The sequence below is a fragment of the Larus michahellis genome, chromosome 7 (genome assembly GCF_964199755.1).
Source record: "Larus michahellis chromosome 7, bLarMic1.1, whole genome shotgun sequence".
NCBI lineage: Eukaryota > Metazoa > Chordata > Aves > Charadriiformes > Laridae > Larus > Larus michahellis.
In genome coordinates this window covers 26,737,604-26,756,534 of record NC_133902.1, presented here as the reverse complement: position 1 = coordinate 26,756,534, position 18,931 = coordinate 26,737,604, and the positions used below count along the sequence as shown (strand labels likewise).

Sequence of the window (18,931 nt, the reverse complement as noted above, 5' to 3'; positions counted from 1 at the left end):
AATACTGTAAATGATTTGAAACATGACCACGCATAGTCAATGAGATTAAAAAAGCAGGACAGATCGGATCTCAGTAATGCTCTGCTTTTGACTTTATTTTACATTCACTTTAATTAATTAGCTAAAATACTGATTAGACCATTTTTTCTTGGCTCTAGATGTTTTACAATAGCAATCATTATTCTTGTAACTGAGCACCTTAAAAATTCGGAAAATAATTTCTTTAAAAGAACTGCCCAGCAGGTTTTTTCATTTTCCTGGGGGAGGACGGTGTAAATAATTAAGCCCGAAGTTTTTTGTAGAGGCAGTGAAACTCGAGGCAGGTCTTATCTTTTCTAGGAGTCAGCTTCTCACCCAGTGTGAAGTTGATGCAAGAGATGGTATTTATACAGAACTCTATGATAACCAGAGTGAGCAGTTCAGCTTAGGACTCCGGCACCAGTCCCTAATAAAAGCTACAGCCATAAAAATTCTCTTCTGTATTGATAGCAATACATGAACATGCCCAAGATACCAAAGCTAACCTATGTATGGTACAGAGGTCGCTGATAGTAGCTGGCCAGCTGTTAAAGCAGCTTTTCATATTCCTGATGATATTCTTGATCCTTTTTTTCCTCAGTTCTTCTCTCACATTCATACGTGGTTTTGAGAAGCCAGACTCAGGTTTTCTGAACGTCTCCCCTTGTTCATCTGTTTCCTTAGTCTTAAACTCCTCCTTGCTTTTGTGCCGCACTTAGCGGAGTCTCTTCCACAGAGTAGGAATCAAAGCCTTTGAAAGACAGCACCAAATACATTTCAGTGTATCAGTTACCATAGGGACTCATGGGAGCAAAGGAGCTTCCATCTCTGCCTTCTGAATCACGTGCAGGCCGTTTCATGTTCACAGGCATCAATCATATTCCATATTTCCTGGGCAAGAATCTGTATGATGTCAACCTCTTTACTCATTTCTCTGTTATCAGATTATGACTGGGCACGAAGAGTGTGTTCAGATGCTGTTAGAGAAAGAAGTATCTATTTTATGTAAAGACGCCAGAGGCAGAACACCTCTGCACTTCGCGGCAGCTCGGGGTCACGCCACTTGGCTGAGTGAATTACTGCAGATAGCACTTTCAGAGGAAGACTGCAGTTTGAAAGATAATCAAGGTTATACACCGCTGCACTGGGCTTGTTACAATGGTAAGGTTCTCCCTGTGGACTTTTGCCAAGTTCAGATGTGGCCTCAGTTTTAGGGAAACACGATAACGAAGCAGCCTAACACTTTGAGAAGCCTGAAATGAAGAGGCAAATTATCTCCCCTCTGCAGTCAGCGTTGGCTGTGCTCACTCTTCAAGGCAGAAGCCAGGGAAACTCCAGCAATACCCAATACCTCCCACTGGCTTTGCAACTCATTTGCTCCCAGTCACAGGAGGCCAGGGTGAAATTCTGTTTTTTCTGATGTCAGTAATTAAATTGATTTCTGTGGGGCCGGGAATGCTGCTTTGAGGTGTCACTTTCCTATTTATTGATGCAAGAGACCGTGTGAATTGATGGATATTCTGAACTGAACTGGTTGTTCTAAACTGGATAATCTGAATTTGCCACTTAATATAAGGATAAAGCTTCCTAATACCATCATTTAAGACCATCTTTGGAGATGTGTAAGACAACATACATCACATCAAAAAGAGACTTTTTTTCCTTTACTTTTTTTTCAGTAAGTGCTAATATTAGCATGGATCTATCTTGCTACTGCCATAAAAAAAATCTGTTTATTACATAAGAGCTTATATACACATTGTGTTCAACTTCGACCTTAGTGTTAAATTCCAATCTGTATAAGCCTAATATGAATTAAGTGAATTACTTGCTTTGTGCAACACTGTGAAATGTCTGATCTCTTTTAGGTCATGAAAACTGCATAGAGGTACTATTGGAACAAAAGTTTTTCCGCACATTCTATGGTAATACCTTCTCTCCATTGCACTGTGCTGTGTAAGTAGAAATCTCCAGTAACAAATGTTTTAGGATATGTCTGGAAAAAGTAGCAGTATGAGAAGAAAGCTTTTTTTTTTTTTTTTTTTTAAGATTATTGGCATGAGCAAATAATTTTAAAGCTGATCATAAAATTGTGCTTATACGTCTGCTGAAAAAGTGGCAGAATAAAGAGTATTTTTGCAGTATTTTTGCATAAATTTCACACATTTAGGCTATTTGATGAAATTCTGACTCTTAATTAAATAGCTGCATTTCTGCTCCCTTTCTAGTTTCTTTTCCCTTGCTTACAGCTACAGACCTATGCCTTTTCTTCACACAGGCTGGAACTTCATAGCTCTTCCTTTCTTAGGCCGTGACCTGGGCTATAGTGCCTTGGTCCCTGTAAGTATGAGCTTTTGAGGCTCCTTTGAAACCCAATGGCTGAAAGCTCAGAAAGTTCTCATATTTTGATCAGAACTTCCTATGTTCCAGCTTGTGTCCATTACCCCTTGTCCTGTTACTGGGAACCACTGAAAAGAGTCTGGCTCCATCCTCCTTAAACCTACCCTTTAGATGCTTGTAAACATTAATAAGGTTTCCCCTCAGCCTTCTCTTCTCCAGGCTAAAGAGTCCCAGCTCTCTCAGCTTTTCCTCAGAAGGGAGATGCTACAATCCCTCAGTCATCTTTGTTGACCTATGCTGGACTCTCTCCAGTAGTTCCCTGTCTCTCTTGAACTGGGGAGCCCAGAAAATCAAGATGATTTTTTTTTTAGCAATAGGGACAACATGCCTAATGAAGGAAGGATTTGAAACAACAGTCTATGCTATGCTAGAATGGTGTTCTCTGCAGGCCATATTTTTTCCAAGACATCCTCAGCTGAATGTTTTCCAGGCTGATTTTCTTCATGGTCTTTTTTGCTTCTCACATACTCTCTGTCTTGAAGGTTTGGTACTTGATCAGTTATAGAGGCAGCCTCTGTACCCAAAGTTTTCGTATTACTTATAAACAACAAAAAGGTGGTGGCTATTATGAGTTATTAATCTTCTTCCATGCATGTATTCTATACATGTTCCTTATCCAAATAAAGCAGTATGTTTTCATATGGAAAGGATTCTAATAGAGCAAAATTGTAACTTTTCATAACATAATTGCAAATGCTTTTTTTTTTTAAATGCAAGATTACTTTAGTTTGTAGGACTTAACATGCTTATTGAAACATGTAAGCTATCAGAAGAGCAAGGAATTAAGCACTGAAAAAAAATTACAAACCTTCTTAATTTCTGCCAACAGTTAGAATGACTGCCTTCTGTTCTGTATTCTATTACAAGAATGAATGTCTTCCAGAAGTAATGATAGGAGTTGTGTAGGCTTCCCTTCTGCAGTACGCATCACTGGAGAGTAGAAAAGTAATTTGTTATGTATCAAACTTTGAAATTATAAAAACCCCAATATACTAGAGAAATAAAAGCATATATAAAGCACTGTTTTCACTCTGCTTAAAATCTGAAATCTGAAGGCTTTGAAATTTTTTTTTCAATTTCTGTATTCTTTTAAATGAGTATGTAATTCTGAAACCCATTAAAAAGCTGTGCAACTTAAAAATGCCTGCAAATTTAAAATGAAAACAGCTGCTAATCCAGCGTGGGTGTGTGTTAGCTATACTGTATGTCCAATACTGTTACTAAACACTGTTAATTTTCATAATGAAATGAGACAAATTAACAATAACCAGAAAGAGTATTAATTGAGTACATCCATCAAGGAAAAGTATTAAATGTGTGAGTTGGAAGAGATGTGGGCTTCAGTGCCTAAAACATTAGAATAAAGCTTTCTATGTGTAGGTATCTATGACTGAGTGATTTCCAGATCCAGGTGTGTTTGACGTTTAGACTAAATGATTTTAAGGTATTAAGGTTTTAATTCTAGGTTTGCAGTGCACTTTCAGTTACATTTGTGCATAGTCAATTGCAGAATCAGCTTTACTTTAGAGACTGAAGTTCATAGTAGCACGTGCAGTTTGCTTAAATGGAGAGATGATGAATTATCAGAAATGTGACTGAAAGCATTATGGCAAAGGTATGTTAAGATAACTTAGGAATAACCAATAAGAAATATTAATGGGAAGTGAAGTAAATTAATATTGTAAAGTGGGAAAAGATGTAGACTTTTTACCTTTTTGAAAATGTCTTTTCTTTGGCAGAATCAACGATCATGAAAACTGTGCATCCCTGCTCATCGGAGCCATCGATGCCAGCATTGTCAATTGCAAAGATGACAAAGGAAGGTAATAGTTTCTTAAACAAATTGCATTTCATCTTCATGAATCCATCTAGTATTTTTCATAATTCTTTCTGAAACTCTGGAACTAATCCTTATCTGATACGGTTGAGCTAAGGCTTGTCATGCTGATTCTTTCAGACAGCAGTTTACACTGCAACAGAGTTAAATGGTGGCTCACTTGAAGCAAGTATTCAATTTCATAGTACATATGAAAAGAAAGAGAAAAGAAATAGTATTTTGTTTGTTAAGAACAGCTGTGACTATAGGCTGTTTTCCTGAACCAAGTTTTTGTGTTAAATATTTAAACATGTTTATCTTTGCTAAATGGAGTGATACTATGTACACATAGAAAAGTATTTCATTAAAAGCTTTAACGTTATGTTAGAATTCTCATGGCACACAACTCAAAAGATCTATGCAGCAAAATAATACTCATACAGCACGAGATATGCATTCAGCCAAATCCTTATTTTGTCATGTTGATAATCTCCTCACTCTGTGTGTGTGTGTATATATATATTTAATTAAAATTAATGAAATTCTAAAAATTGAATATGCATTGTTTCTATTAATTAAAACAAATTCAAGACCTTCAGTAATGGTGATTATCTACTCCTATAAGGGTAAGACCACCTCACCCTTACTGATAAGCAAAACGTGAAGTAACACTATGAGCGGGGTTGCGTACCAACTATCTTTCATCTCTATTAGTCACACTTCAGACTCAAAATGCCACAGGGAGACAGCAAACGAATTCTAGTGTCTCAGTCCTGTGGAAACCGATAACCTTCAAAGCAGATAGAATTCTTTCTGCCTTTTATAGTAACACTGTTCTTGTAGCTTGTTGCTGCAATATTTTTGACTATAACTTAAAATACTTTAGTTTTTTTAAACAATAGATCTGTTCTTTTCTGATAGCTCTTCCCCTCTTAGGCTTGTTAAAAAAAATAAAATCAAATGAATGAGGGATTGTACTACTTTTCATATTATGCAGTGTGCTCCATTAAAATAAATATGCTGCTAATATGAGATTCTCTACAGTATCATATCTACCTTATACTTCCCTTTTTTTTTAAAGTTTATATTACGCCAGGACAGAGACTGTAAATATTATTTAACTTATTTCAGGTGCTGCTACTATAGCGTTCCCCTGGTGATAACTCAAAGTTTCATAGAGGAAAAAAAAAAAAAAAAAAAGTCTTGCACTTTCAGGTTGTTGGGCAGGTAAGTGAACAGGAATATTGTCATTCTTAGCAACAGCTGTGGTCGTGTCACTCTCCCCACAGAACGCCCCTTCACGCAGCAGCCTTCGCGGATCACGTGGAGTGCCTCCAGCTCCTCCTGAGCCACAGCGCACAAGTGAATGCTGCGGATCACGCAGGAAAAACACCTCTCATGATGGCAGCTCACAACGGTCATGTAGGTGCTGTAGGTAAGTACCTCCTTGCCTCTGTTTGTCTTGAAGGGTGAGTGCTACTGCAGTTATTGTCCCAAATAAGTCGCAATTTTTTTTCCTGTGAAAGCTAAGGAAGAAAAATAAATTGTGCAGACGTCTGTAAGAAGCTACTTTTACATCTGTAAAAAAGTTCTTTTTCTTCTCAGTCATTGTTTCTCAGTAGTCTTGGTGAACACTTGCAATAACAAACTGGAGTCTTATTTCCTACTAAGAGCGTGCTGTAAAGAGCACAAGGGGAGTAGTAATTCTATTCTCCTGTTTACTTACTTGATTTTATGGAGCAGTAAAACTGCACTTGTGAAAAAGATTGTGTAACCTTTTTTTGTCTGCACTACTACGGGAAGCCCTAATCTTAAAATGGCAGCTATCAGCAGCTGCTTTTCCAGGCTAGACTATAGACATACGGATTGGGGTCATACTGGCTTAACAGAATTCCCTTTTCTCTAGCTTCAACAGCACAGACTGCACCCTGAATTCTTTATATGCACTTAGTCCTCTCAAAGCCGAATCCACAGTTGTTCTCGGGAGATGATTCAGGCAAAGCTTGCTGATCTGCAAATAGGGAAGTTCATAAATAAATTAAGATGAATATATGTTTGATGGTTTGGGATACTGTGAAGGAGTCATTTGCTCTGCCTTTGCCTGCTGATTAACTGCACGAGATTAGTCTGTTCTCATTCATTATTTTCACTTCACGTTCATAAAATTTACATCACATAAAGGCTTAATTGACTAGCACCTATGCACATGCATATTAAAATAGAATTTTTTTTCCTCTGTTTTTACATGTTTGTCTGCCCATTGCGTTTGTTCGTTGATTTCTATTCTATACTCTCAGACTTTTTGGTGAACATTGCTAAGGCTGACCTGACATTGAAGGATAAGGAGTTGAATACATCTTTGCACTTGGCTAGCAGTAAAGTAAGTTGAAGACCTCTGTACGCTTCTATTCTCTTTGCAGTCTGTATGTATGCTCCTAAAAATATTTCTGCAATGGAAACGTGATGGTCGAACTTATGGTGAAGAAGGGAGATTGTTTCAAGCTTTTTCTCAAGTTTGTTTCAAGGTTTAGTAAATTAAGAAATATGGATGCCTCTTGGGACAGCTGAAACATAAGGAAGGGAAACTAAGAGAAATACTGGAAAATCCTTTGAGATTTTACCAAATAATCTCACTGTAAAATAGCTTAACATAGGTTCAGTGGCAAAAGTGGCAAAGAAAAAAATAAAGTATTTATTCTTTTTTCTTACTCTCCAATTTCTGTGGAAGGAACACAAAATTTTTCCGTATGCTCTGTAGTAGTAAAACTAGAGGCATTGATTAGATTGGTGGTGGTGTCTTTTCCCACCCTTTCTTCCTCTTAATTCCAATTGCTACTGCTGTTTTTGCAAGAAAAAATGCCCATGGGATTCCATCTCCTGGGCCTTTTCTTTTGCTCCTATCCACAGACTGGATTCCAGTGTGATAGTATTACTCCGGTTTCTGCAGACACAAGAGCTGCACTGAATTCTCAAGGTCCTTCAGGCAGCTGTTCACCTGCCAGGGCTGTAGGCTCGACAGAAATAAGGCCTGGATCTGTATTATTTCAAAAGTTTCATTATTAGAGCTCTCGAACTGAAGGGATTTTGTAGTAGCTTATTAATAATACAGAAAGGCATTTAAAAACCCAGAAAGTATAGTATTAGTTTTTGAGATTAAACCACCTCTTCCTATGTTACTATGTAGTTCTAATAAAGAATCCATTGAATGCGCTTTCAAGAGAAATAGCGGTCTTCTCTGAAAGCTGGGGAGGTGAATTCATATATAATAAATGGAGGGCTGAAAGACAGGTGAGCATCTAAATTTCTAAATGTGCTGAAGCATCCTACCAGTAGCAGTTTGTAAATGGTATTTTAAGGCTCCTACAATTCACTTACTGCACATCCTTATGCTTGAGAGGCATGTTTTCTATTTCAAACTGAGTTCTATGTGTAACATTTCTTTTGCCTCAACTACAAACACCTCAGCAAATTAACACTATTTGTTATTTTCCCAACTACAGGGTCATGAAAAATGTGCCTTGTTAATACTTGACAAGATACAAGAACAGAGCCTTATTAATGCAAAAAATAATGCATTGCAGACGTAAGTATAGCCTGATCCCTTCAAGTTCAGTTGGCTTACCGGAAGATCCCAATTTAGCATTTCAAATTCATGTCTCAGATTTTTTCATAGAACAGAAAAGTTAATTTCTGATTTTTATGAGTGCTTGCCCTTGAACAGACCAGATTTATATTGCATTTTCATTTCTAATTTTTATTCCTTTGATGCCAATTCTATACATGGTCTGGTGGAAAAATTATATGAGGTCATTTATTTGAAGACTATATCAAAATGTCTATTAATCATGTGAACGTATAAGCATACATCTGGCATTTCCTAGCTTTTTGAGTTTCATCTTAAATATAAATAATTTATTTAGACTTAAGGTGATAGATTTAATTTTCAGAGGGTTTTATAGGTCATATTTTATGTGCAACTCCCATCCATACCATATATTATCAGCAGAATATTCTTATATTCTTAGTCCAGCTGCAACTGTTTGACTGGGATGGGAGAATCCCACAAGAAAAGATTCAACTACAAGTTCAGGTGGCACATCATCTAGTACTTGCAGAAGAATTCATTCCATCTTAGCCCTTTTTTCCCCCCTTCCAATAAGAAATTGTTTTTCCCGTCCCATTAGCTGTCCCCAAATGGGAGCATGGGGTGTTTGCCCAGGAAGGGAGCAAACCAGTGGTTATTTTTAATTTCCAGATGCTCTGTGGTAATAGAGATTAGTAATCAAGTATTCAAGGATAAAAAGTCAATACAATAATTTTGAACGGTCTGTGGTAGCCAGATTGAAGGATGGAACAAAGGCGTTTCTTCAGTCTCAGATTAATTTTCCTTTTAAATGTCAGTTGTGTGCTGCAAATGGAGCATTTGTGGAAAAATGAGAGCTTTTTAAAGAAAGCCTTTAGACTGGAAAGCATTAGGCAATCTTTGTGTATGTAAAGGTAATTATATTTATCTTGCACATGTGTTTTATAGATGTGGAATATGAGGATTATTTTAAAGGCTGTAATATAACTTAATGTCTACAGTATAATTTTAATGATCCAATAAAGGAACACGTTCTCTTTCTGATGCTGGGTATGCTTTAAGAATTACTTAACTCTTTTTAGAAAGTCTATTTTAAACTGAACTTGAATTTAGTTGTTATGTTTTTGTAGACCTCTCCACATTGCTGCACGGAACGGCTTAAAGATGGTGGTTGAAGAGTTGCTAGCCAAAGGGGCGTGTGTCCTAGCAGTAGATGAAAATGGTAAGTAAATAATACACTTTGACAATCTTCAGTAGGACCCAACAGGTAATTTTACAACAGACTGAAGCAATAGACTTAAAAGCTGATGATAGACATCATTGATGCTTTTATCTCTCCAAGAACAGTGAGCTGTGTGAGTACCTATTAAAAAAAAAAAGATACTATTTATTTTTCTTTAATATAAAAATGTATTCTGAACATCACAGCGGTCCCTTTTACTGTTCACTTTGCATGTACTGTCAACAGCTAGTCTTTTTTAATGCTTGAGTGCAGTGGTAACTTGAATTTCCTAAACATGCAAGTGGCACCGGATAATTCTGACACCTTGCAGAAGAATTAAGGATTATGCATTCAATCAGCGCATGTTTTAATGGGTAGGAAGAAAACCATCACCATATGTTTGATTGTGTTCCAGTTCATTCTGAGATCAAAGCTTGTGCTTACCAATTGTCTGACCCAATCCAAGATGCAAGTAAATTACTGTTGCCTCATAAAATACATGATTAGTTAATAAATATGATAATTTTGTTTCAGATCTCAATGAAGTCCTTCCCTAAACATTATAAAGCCCATAGAGGGATGTGCTTCTATAATTAATATTTTCCAAAATGTCTTCCTGAAATAAGCTGGTCTTTGTTACAATACTGACTTCATGGCATTAATGTAACAATTCAGTATCTCCATCTTCCCGTATCTGTAAAGTAACAATAATAACACTCACCCATCATTGCAAGTCATTTGAGATCTATGGATGAAAAGAACTCAGTGGTGAGTATTTACTATTAACCAAACGCAAGCTAGATATACACGCATGAATGAGTTCCACTGAAGTCATCTGGCCCTAACCTCGTTTTAAAGATAGGGGAGAGAAAAATGAACCAGACTAGCTTCGAACCACAGTTTTCATCATTAAAATTGTACATACAGATCCAGCTAATTTGCATGTATGTAACGAGTAAAAATCAAGTTTAAATCTGGTACACATCTAATTTTTCTAGGAACAACTGCGTACGCAGTTGAAAAGAGAGAAATTAAGTACCATCTTAGTGTAAGTACAACTCAGTGGAAGGGGAAATTCCCTTCAGGGCATGCATTCACTGCAGTCAGTGCTTAAATGTGGGTAGTTTGCTACAAAGCTGTACTCACATTTTTCCACCAAACTCCTCTACATTGCAGGTGTTCTCAGCTTACTTGAGGCAGCAGGAGATCAGTAGTGGTCATTGCCTCAGATCACTATTGCTGCAGTGCTTAAGATTTAGCCATCTTCAAAACCATTTGTTTGCTCTTAGTATAAAGGAGGATTTGTTCGAAGGTGCTGGAATAGCACACAGCAGCCTGCAAAATGTAAAGAGAGCGAGTGTAATCAGCATACTGGTTTCCAAGATTTGTACATGTGAAGAGCTGCTTTAGGGGCAGCGCTTGGACAGGAGCCACGTTAAACTCCAGTGAAGACAAAATTTTAATATCTCCCCAGTTCTTCATTTTACTGACGTCTGTATAATATTAACTTTGTATTTAAAGCATATGCCATGCTTTCTGAATACAGTTGTTATTCTTCTAACATAATATAAATTTGGGTAACCAAACATCCACATAGTTGTACCTGCTATACGTGTACCATGTGCGCTGGTCTAATTCTTTTCTCTCATAGTTTAATTCCTAAATTAAATGCTTCCTGAGTTGAGGAGATAGATACTCAACTGATCAGTCTTTAAAATTGTTTGCTTATTACTTCAAAACGGTTTTAAACTAGTATCTTTTATGTTCTAACGAAAGTCATTGTTCTCAGAATGAGACTTGTTCATAGGCACAGAAACCGAAGCCGGTTTCTGTCGCTGTTGCTGTACTCCCCGTGTTCTGTATTCATCATACTGTCTGTGCTCTAGAACTGTGTTTAGCAAGTGCTTGTATTCGTATCGTGAAGTCTGTTTGCTGCCTGATTTAAAAAAAAAACAGTGCTTGTTGTGGTCACAGTGATTTAAATGCTCCATAAAGTGTGTATTTCCCCAGCATGTCTAATTCAAAATAAGTAACATACCCCTGTTGCCTGGCATGATGGTAACGGAACATACATCTCCTGCTTACGATGTCACCTAGAGATGTATATGAGGAATGCTCAGTGCTGTTCTCAGTGCCCTTAGTACTAACCATTGCCTTGTCTGCATTTGTGCCCAGGTCATACGCCAGCCCTGGCTTGCGCTCCTAACAAAGACGTGGCTGACTGCCTGGCACTCATTTTGGCTACCATGATGCCTTTTTCTCCTTCCAGTTCAATGACGGCTTTCAACTTCGTTTGTTTTAAAAAAGACAATTTGGGCAGGACACATCTCTGCGATGGCTCCAGTATGGGTAGCATTAACTCTTACAATAAGCCCTTGAGTAATAACATAGGAACAGAGGATGGGTACAATGAAAACGATTCAGATTCTGAAACATTTTGACTTTTTGGTATTGAAAAACTTTTTTTTTTCATGATTATTTCATTTCAGCTTTATTTTTGTATTTTTGTTGTCTTTTTAAACAGCCTAAATCCCACAGCTATATTCTTAACTATTATTCTTGACAAGTAGGTATTGAAAGATTTCTAGTGTTGATGAGAATCAAGCCTTTAAATAACAAAGTTAGAGGGATTTACTGGAACATATTCCCATTAATGTTCTGCGGCTTTTCAGCTTCCTGATGTTTTCTTTAGGCCCGAAGTCTCTACCTCTTATTTTAAGTAGAACAGAGAAAATGCCTTTTTTCTTTTTGACAGCACAAATAAACAGGAAACTGTTTGTAAAAAGTTCTTACATGTTTTAGCTGTACCTTTAGTACACAAACATATTTCCAGCATAGCTTCCATAGATTCAAGCATCACCCCTTTCCTACGTTTGTCTGTTTCCTGCTTCCAGGGGCTCTGTTAATTAGATATTTTGTTTTTACACAAACCAAAGGTAAAGTTGTAAATCTTAAAACTGCCTGTACTACTTTTCTACAGGAAATGAAACCTTTTACATTCTGCGTGTATTAAGCACTTAAATGTATAGAAGGCACTTTTTACAGTTCTTAGTTGCAGCACACAATTAGAAAAATATAGTTATGAACTCTTTAGGCCAAATTCTACTTGTCTCACCATATTTTTCCCACAGACACTAGTGGAACCACTCGTGTAAAATGAAAATCACTTGGCCCTTACTTTTTTTTCAATTCAGCACAAACGTACGGTTTATTTGCACTACAGAATTAGGGTCACTAGATATTTCTGTCACCTGAGCCATTAACCAAGAATCTAATACCAGAAAAAAAAAGGGGGGGGGGAAATCAGGTGTAGACAAAGGTATATGTAAAAGTTTATAATGACTTGCCAACTTAAATGGATTTTTTTTTCCTTTTCTATGCTTAAATAACTTATTTTTACTGTAAACAGTATAGAATTTTAAAATACTTTTGCCAGTGTTCGGATTAACAGAGCAAAGGTAAAGCAATGAAAGCATAACACCAAAAGTTGAAATACCAAACACCAGAAAACATAGCAGTGTACCGTGCAGGGGATTGGAGATACATGCTAAAAAAGCCTATTGTCACCAGCTTTTAAAGCAAGGTCAACTTTGTGAATATGTTTACTCCTTCTGCCAAAGTTTCTAGGTCAAATGGACCACGACCCTCGTCTGCAACAGATGTACAAAAGGAAGAATGAGACATTGTAAACAAAAACAAAAAAAAACCAAAACAAAAAGCTATCATGAACTAACCAGCTGTACCAAGAGGACCAAAATGCTTCAGTAATTAAATGGAAGACTTTGCTACTTTTATTTTTTTCTTCAAATGTGAGTGACATAATGAAGTAGTTTTTCTAAACCATAAAAATATAAACTTTTGAGGTAATGACTTGTCTTGAGTGAATTTTACATTTTATGACACAGGTTTCAAGTTGACATTTGTAACTGATGATGTGTTGACCACAGTTGGGTTTTTTTCCAGACTAAAGAATATGTTCATATACTTTTAATGTAAATGTGTTTATATTTATTTGAAATGAAACAAATGCCCAGTAAAAATAACTATGGCTTGTTCTCCTTGTTAGCATTTGTGCATACTATTTGGCGTGATGCAAAATGAAATGTGAATCTAGGCAAGACCGATGGCCTGAGTAGAAAAAGGAAGGGCGGATGCACTTTGGGAGAGCGCCCATCTTGTATGGAATGCAAAGATTAAGTCCACAGGCTATAATGGTAAAAAGCAGAAAGCAAACCACCTTCCCTCATTTAAAAGCATGAGACTGGGATCAACCCCTTGCTAGACAAGTGAGAGAACATTGTACAGCTACAGTAAAGAGGGGAAAAAGTAGCGTAGCGTGGAGTCAAGGTGTTAAAAAGTTCCCGTGAGTCACACTCAGGCTGTCTGCAGGCCTATATCTGTGCTGGGAGGACGAGAGGCGCTTCCTCAGTGCACGCTTTCGGCAGGGTAAACGGAAAGTAAGGATTTTCATTTTAGTTGCAGTTTTTAGCCATGTTCCGCTGAATTGTCTAAAAATCTGTTGGCAGATTCCAGTTCTTTAATTAAGAAAAATATTTATATATTTAGTTTGCCTTGCTAAAATTAAATATTGTCTCCTTGAACATTTGGTAAAATTAAATATTGTTTCCTTGAACATTAACAAATTTCCAAAGTTTACAACAAAAAAATCACAGAGGATAGTGTCTCTAAAGGCAAACATTTCCCTCAACTCTTTATTTCCTGCAGTAGAGTGACAGAGCACCTGAAACCCTGTTTTTCTCCTCAGAAATAGCACAGAATAACATTTTTATGATTGATATTTCTCATTTTTGCTTTTAAAAGTTGCAGAATAGCAATAACCACCTTACTCTAAGCACTGAAAATAAGAGGAGAGATCAGTTGTTAAAGTTTTCAGTGGTGTCTGTTCAGAAATGAATAGAAATCCCAAATTTTGCTTTTTTTTATGTGGAATGATGGTATTGAAAACAAATAAACAAATGGGAAATGGCTGCCACCTGTCTAACAGCAGGATAAGCCTTTTAAACTTATTTTCACTGGAGATGTAGGTAGGCTTCTTGGCAGGATTAGTTATAAGTCTCACCCCAAAATACAGAAAGTTACACTATCCTACATGAAGTTGCTTCATTAGGAGAAAACCAGTCCTCTCTACAAAGAGGAGGATGTATTAATTTAAGCAGCCATTAAAAAAAGTCAGTATTTTAACTTGCTACCATACAGAGTTACTGAAAATACTTCTGTATATTTGCAATACCTCGTAACTCTTGTAATTGCGTAGTGCAACAACTGCTGCCTCTTAATGATAGATACAATGTTGTAGAAGCATAGGTCATTACTGAATTACTTTTGATCCTTCTAAAGTAAAAGAAGGGGAAGAACCAATTCTAAACTTTACTGATTGAACTTTTCTGTAAACTAACAATGATGTAAATATGCAATATTTCAAAAAATCATAGAAACGTAGGATTTGTCAGCATCTTAAGGACATTGCGAAAGTCGTGTTTGAGTATGGTGTATTTAGGAGGAAGATTGTTCCGAGCAAGACACTTGGAAGTACTCAGTATTGGCCTATCCCACATCTCACGTCAGTTACCAGAATCCCTTTTTTTGTATGCTGGCGCATTAATCTGTAATATAATTTATCACATGTAGAAATAAATTTGTAATTTAGAGCAGGTATTTAAGCATGGGAATAATTTTACTCTTGTAAATAATCACCTTGCCTTTCTGTGGACTTTTTACAAGAGTCGAGTGAATCATATATAACTGTTGCACTTAACCCCGGATCCTGCAATTTACAGTACGTGGACGACCTCTGTGTCTGCACCAAGCCAAGGTTATTTGGGGAGGAGCAGCCATCTGCCCGGCTGTATTGGCAGGATCGTTTCCTCCTGTATTTTAACCACAGCTGCAGGTGGAATCCATAGCAGGATGGGGTCCCAAGTCTCTCTCATAAATACTGAGTTACAACCTCCGGACTGCCTGAAATTGCTGTGAAATAGCTCAGGGGATTTCTGTTCATCGCTACTAAAAGGGCACCATAATGTGTTTGGTACTTTTATGCAGTAAACGACTGCCAGATCGTTGAATTAGAACAAACACATGAAATGAATTGTTTATCCATTGTACTGTTGAGAAACTTGGTTATGTATCTTGAGGATGATTTTAAAAAAATTTGTGATTTTTATTCTTAGTCATGTAAGAAATATTAGAGTGCCTTTTTATATTTGTGTATTATGGAAGTGTTTTGTGAAACTCGGGTTTTTTTTGGTTTGTTTTTTTTTTCATTTGAGTGTTATAAAAGCAATATATTACCAGTAAATTTTCATTTCAGACCTTCTTTGAATGTATAAAGTGTTTCTTCTTTTCATATGTTCTACCTGCATTGAAATGAAAATTAATATGCTAAATTTCTATAGGAATAATGTATAATTTTCGCAGTGCTGAAAATGCTTTCTTATTACACAAAAAGTAAACCTTAGGTCAGTGTTATAGGAAAGGGCGTTTTAAACTAGTGACAATCTTGAGTGTGTGTATAAAATGTAATTTTATGCGTTTCTTATGCAGTGATCTACATATTAAAGCCAATATCTTATGTTTTGTAGGTTTTGTCTTATATTTTATGCTTTAGCATGTGCAATATATCTTTACAAACCATGGTGATACGAATCTGGTGCCAGTGTTATATTTTGCATAACATTTGTAATAAACAATATAAACTATTGTTTGATGGTTTCAGTGGGGTTTTGTCGGTATTGTTTGCTTTTGTAAATTGAAGTTTAAGGACTTGGGTAAATGTCACATGCGAAATGAGGAAAAATATTTACTTCAGTGAATGACCTGGAATTCAACCTGAATCTTCTCAAGCACAGTTTAGTGACTTTTTCAACTACTGAATGCTGTATTAATGTAATGAAGAACCTTAACTGTAAAGTACTATTGAAATGCATTCAGACGGTTATTTTTACAAATAAAAATGGTACAAATACTGTTGAAAAACTGAGTAAATTTTCTTTTAAAGGGGGTGGAAAGGTTTATTTATTTAGCAGCAAAAATGAAAATGCAACTATGTATGTATTTCTACCTTGTACTTCCCTACGTAACTACCCTTCGTCTTAATAAGTTGATGAAAAAAAGAACTTCTTTTTTTGGTCAGTTAGTAAAATATTTAATGTTAGTTTTCACTGCGGCACAACACCAGCAATCGTGGGTTTGTCACGCCTCAGGGCGTGGGCTGTCCCACGGAGACTAAAATCCAGTGATGAACACATAATAAAAGATAGTAAGTTGTTAGAAGTGCTTAATTAAATAAAACACCCCCACCCACGTTGTGACTAAGCTCCTAACAGGCCAGGAACCTTAAAAGCACCCGAGCAGTGGGGATTGCGCGTTTATTTTCGGCGAGGTCCGTCCCCCGGCGGTCCGCCCGCCTGGGCTGCGGGGCTCCACCGGCGGCCCGGGCCCTTGCCAGCCGAGGGGGATAAACCTGCGCCCCTCGACACCCGGGAGGGCGTCCTGGAGTCCGTGGACGCCGACAAGGCGCCGTCCGAGGCCCGCCTGCCTGCAGAGACGGGCGGCGAGGGGAAGGAGTCTCCTCATGGGCCTCAGCCCGGGGCGGCGCCCCTTCAGCAGCAGCCCCGCGGGCAGGAGGCGACTAAGCAAGCGCACCTCAGCAGTAGCGCCATGACTTGACCTCCCTATCATGGCGGACACGCCTTGTCCCCGCAAGCTACTGGCTGGAGGAAACCCGTAGGTAGGTTCCCGACCTCCCCGTAATGGCTCCCACCCCCGCGACATGGCGGACGGGCCCCCCCAGCCTGGCGGAGCGGCAGCCGGCCAAGCGCTGGACCTTCCCAACATGGCGGCCGCCCTCACGCTCCCGGCGGCGGCCGGGTTGTGGCGCCCGCCCGTCCGCCCGCCCCGCCTCCCGGGCGGTGGCGGCTCCCCGCCCCGCCCCGCCGTGCCTGTGTGCGCGGAGAGCCTGCGGGGGGACGTGGGCTGCGGGGCGCGATGGGGCGGGCGGGCCGCCGGCTGCCCGCCGTGGCGGCGGCACTCTTCTACGGGGTGCTGGCGGCGCTGGTGCTGTTAGGGGTGCGGGATGTGCTGTTCCTCTATGAGGAGAACCGGTGCAGCATGACCTACATGTACGAGTACCCCGAGTACCTGGTGAGTGCGGCGGCGGGAGGCGCTGAGGGAGCGGTGTAACAGGTGGGAGCTCGCCGGGCGGGGTGCGGCGGCCGTCGGGGCGGTGCCGCCCGCATGGCCGCGGCCGGGCACTGCTTGCCTGAGGCGCGGCTCTCCTGTGGCTCCTCTCCTGTGGCTCCCCTCCTCTTCTCTGCTGCAGGGAGAGGAAAAGAGCCCCAGCCGAGGGAGGGCCACCGCGCAGGCTCCTGACGGCTCCCGTAACTTTCGGGTTAGCGAACTTGCCGCTTCCTGAGGCGGCCTCCTCCGAACCGGCAAGCGACGAGCGGGGCAAAAATCGCTCTGGCTTCTTTGAGGGGTCGGTGTGTGGCGAAACGCGCTGCTCTGGGCTGCCTCCTGTGGGGCTGCACCTTGGATGGCTACAGACGGGAAGAGCTGCCTGCCTGAAAAGTAACGAGGTGCTTCGTACTGACACCTGTACAACAGCAAATGACTGGAAAAGCTTCCAGTTTTCTAACCTGTGAATGCCTGTAGTTACCTGTAGTCCTGGTAAGACCGGTCACGCAAGCTTTTGCAAAGAGGCTGGGACAGGTCCTCTGACAGCACTCACAGCGCCGTCAGTGCCCAGGAGGTTAAGTCTTGTACTTCTCGGTCCGTTATGTGACTCTGTAGAGTGTGAAGCAATTAATGTGTCAAAAAAGTGAATAACTGAAATTCAAATCTGTGTTTCTCAAGCTAGTGAACAGCAGTGACAAGTCTTTCCAGTGAGCACTTTGTAGGGTCCCACAATATACGGGGGGAACTTGTAAACCTGCCTGAAGTCCCTCTCGCTTTGCTAACGAAGCCTTTTAGAAACCTCTTTGATGACCTCTTTGAAAATCTTGGATCGGTTTGAGCGAGAGGACTGCTGATGGAACTGTTTTCCAGACACGGTATTGTGGCTTAATAGTGTAAGGATGTAAATATGTGAGTATATGTAGGTTCACTGCTACTACTGCATGCAGTTGCTACAAAACAATTTATCTTTTTAATAGTAGATCTTACTACAGGTTTTTCTGTAATATTTAAAGCATCCCAAAGCATAACTTGTTGGCTCCTAAACATTTATTTAGCATTTTCTAGGATATAATTTATGCTGGAAAAAAAATGAAGTATTCTAAATAATATTCTGTTCTGAATAGGTTGCAAGCTGGCTTGCATAGTAAAGAAGATCTTAAAGCAAAACCTTAGTACCTAAATTGGTAATGAAGCAGCTGGAATCCATTAATTTTTGGATCTATTAACCTTCGTTTGCTAACCTTGACATAGTTGTGTTTGTTAGCCTACAAGAGAGAACCCTGGTATGGCTACAAGGGTTTGTCAGTGCTGTAGGACAAAATTTTTTAAGCAGTTATAAATACTTCAAAAACTAAATGGGAAGTTTTCGGATCTCTTAGCAGCACAAACCTACTTCAGCTTCAATCTGAAGCCAGCCAACGGAAAGTTACTAGTAAAAATCTGTGTGATGTTATTGGCAGTTGCGTGAAATTCTCATCTGCCACCACACATCTTTTGTATTTACTCCTTATGTCAGGGCTTAAATTCTAAGCCTCTTTAGGCAAGTGTTGTGCTGGTAAGAGATGCGCGGCTTAAGGGTAAGCAGTAGTTCCATGCAGGAGATGCAGGTCACAGCTGGCTGTATTCTTGCCTCTCAGAATTTCTATTCCCTGAATAATAGCCACTTTTATTGTGTGGAAAACAGTACTTTAGCTGG

At 39.1% G+C, this 18,931-nt stretch overlaps 2 protein-coding genes and 1 long non-coding RNA gene across 25 annotated transcripts in view; 2 read left to right on the top strand and 1 right to left on the bottom strand.

Moving 5' to 3' along the window:
• ANKRD44 (ankyrin repeat domain 44) overlaps positions 1 to 15,376 on the top strand; it is a 144,997-nt gene extending 129,621 nt beyond the window's left edge. For 8 of the 20 annotated variants that reach the window (XM_074594300.1, XM_074594298.1, XM_074594299.1 and 5 more), the window contains 8 exons: positions 963 to 1,179; positions 1,887 to 1,974; positions 4,158 to 4,241; positions 5,524 to 5,669; positions 6,532 to 6,614; positions 7,735 to 7,817; positions 8,948 to 9,039; positions 12,660 to 15,376. In XM_074594300.1, the coding sequence (XP_074450401.1) occupies positions 963 to 1,179; positions 1,887 to 1,974; positions 4,158 to 4,241; positions 5,524 to 5,669; positions 6,532 to 6,614; positions 7,735 to 7,817; positions 8,948 to 9,039; positions 12,660 to 12,718 (852 nt within the window). In that variant the 3' untranslated portion in view covers positions 12,719 to 15,376. Of the gene's footprint in view, positions 1 to 962; positions 1,180 to 1,886; positions 1,975 to 4,157; positions 4,242 to 5,365; positions 5,493 to 5,523; positions 5,670 to 6,531; positions 6,615 to 7,734; positions 7,818 to 8,947; positions 9,040 to 9,312; positions 9,414 to 11,214 lie in introns of those variants that run through there. The other 12 variants (XM_074594293.1, XM_074594289.1, XM_074594288.1 and 9 more) reach the window with 4 other exon arrangements.
• Positions 43 to 17,373, bottom strand: LOC141746221 (uncharacterized). 2 transcript variants are annotated; one of them, XR_012588266.1, is made up of 6 exons: positions 17,200 to 17,373; positions 10,186 to 10,374; positions 5,678 to 5,760; positions 4,130 to 4,414; positions 3,227 to 3,348; positions 43 to 995 (listed from the first exon to the last, which is right to left on the bottom strand). It is a non-coding gene; the product is annotated as an uncharacterized LOC141746221 (long non-coding RNA). The 2 variants fall into 2 exon arrangements; XR_012588265.1 differs by lacking the exons at positions 43 to 995; positions 3,227 to 3,348; positions 4,130 to 4,414 and having other exon boundaries at positions 5,629 to 5,760.
• The window catches only part of PGAP1 (post-GPI attachment to proteins inositol deacylase 1), a 46,059-nt gene continuing 43,485 nt past the window's right edge, over positions 16,358 to 18,931 (top strand). For 2 of the 3 annotated variants that reach the window (XR_012588263.1, XM_074594305.1), the window contains exon 1: positions 16,960 to 17,202. Coding sequence is in view for 1 of the 3 variants with exons in the window: in XM_074594305.1 (XP_074450406.1) it covers positions 17,047 to 17,202 (156 nt within the window). In the remaining 2 variants the exon portion in view is untranslated. Of the gene's footprint in view, positions 16,790 to 16,959; positions 17,203 to 18,931 lie in introns of those variants that run through there. The other variant, XM_074594306.1, reaches the window with a different exon arrangement.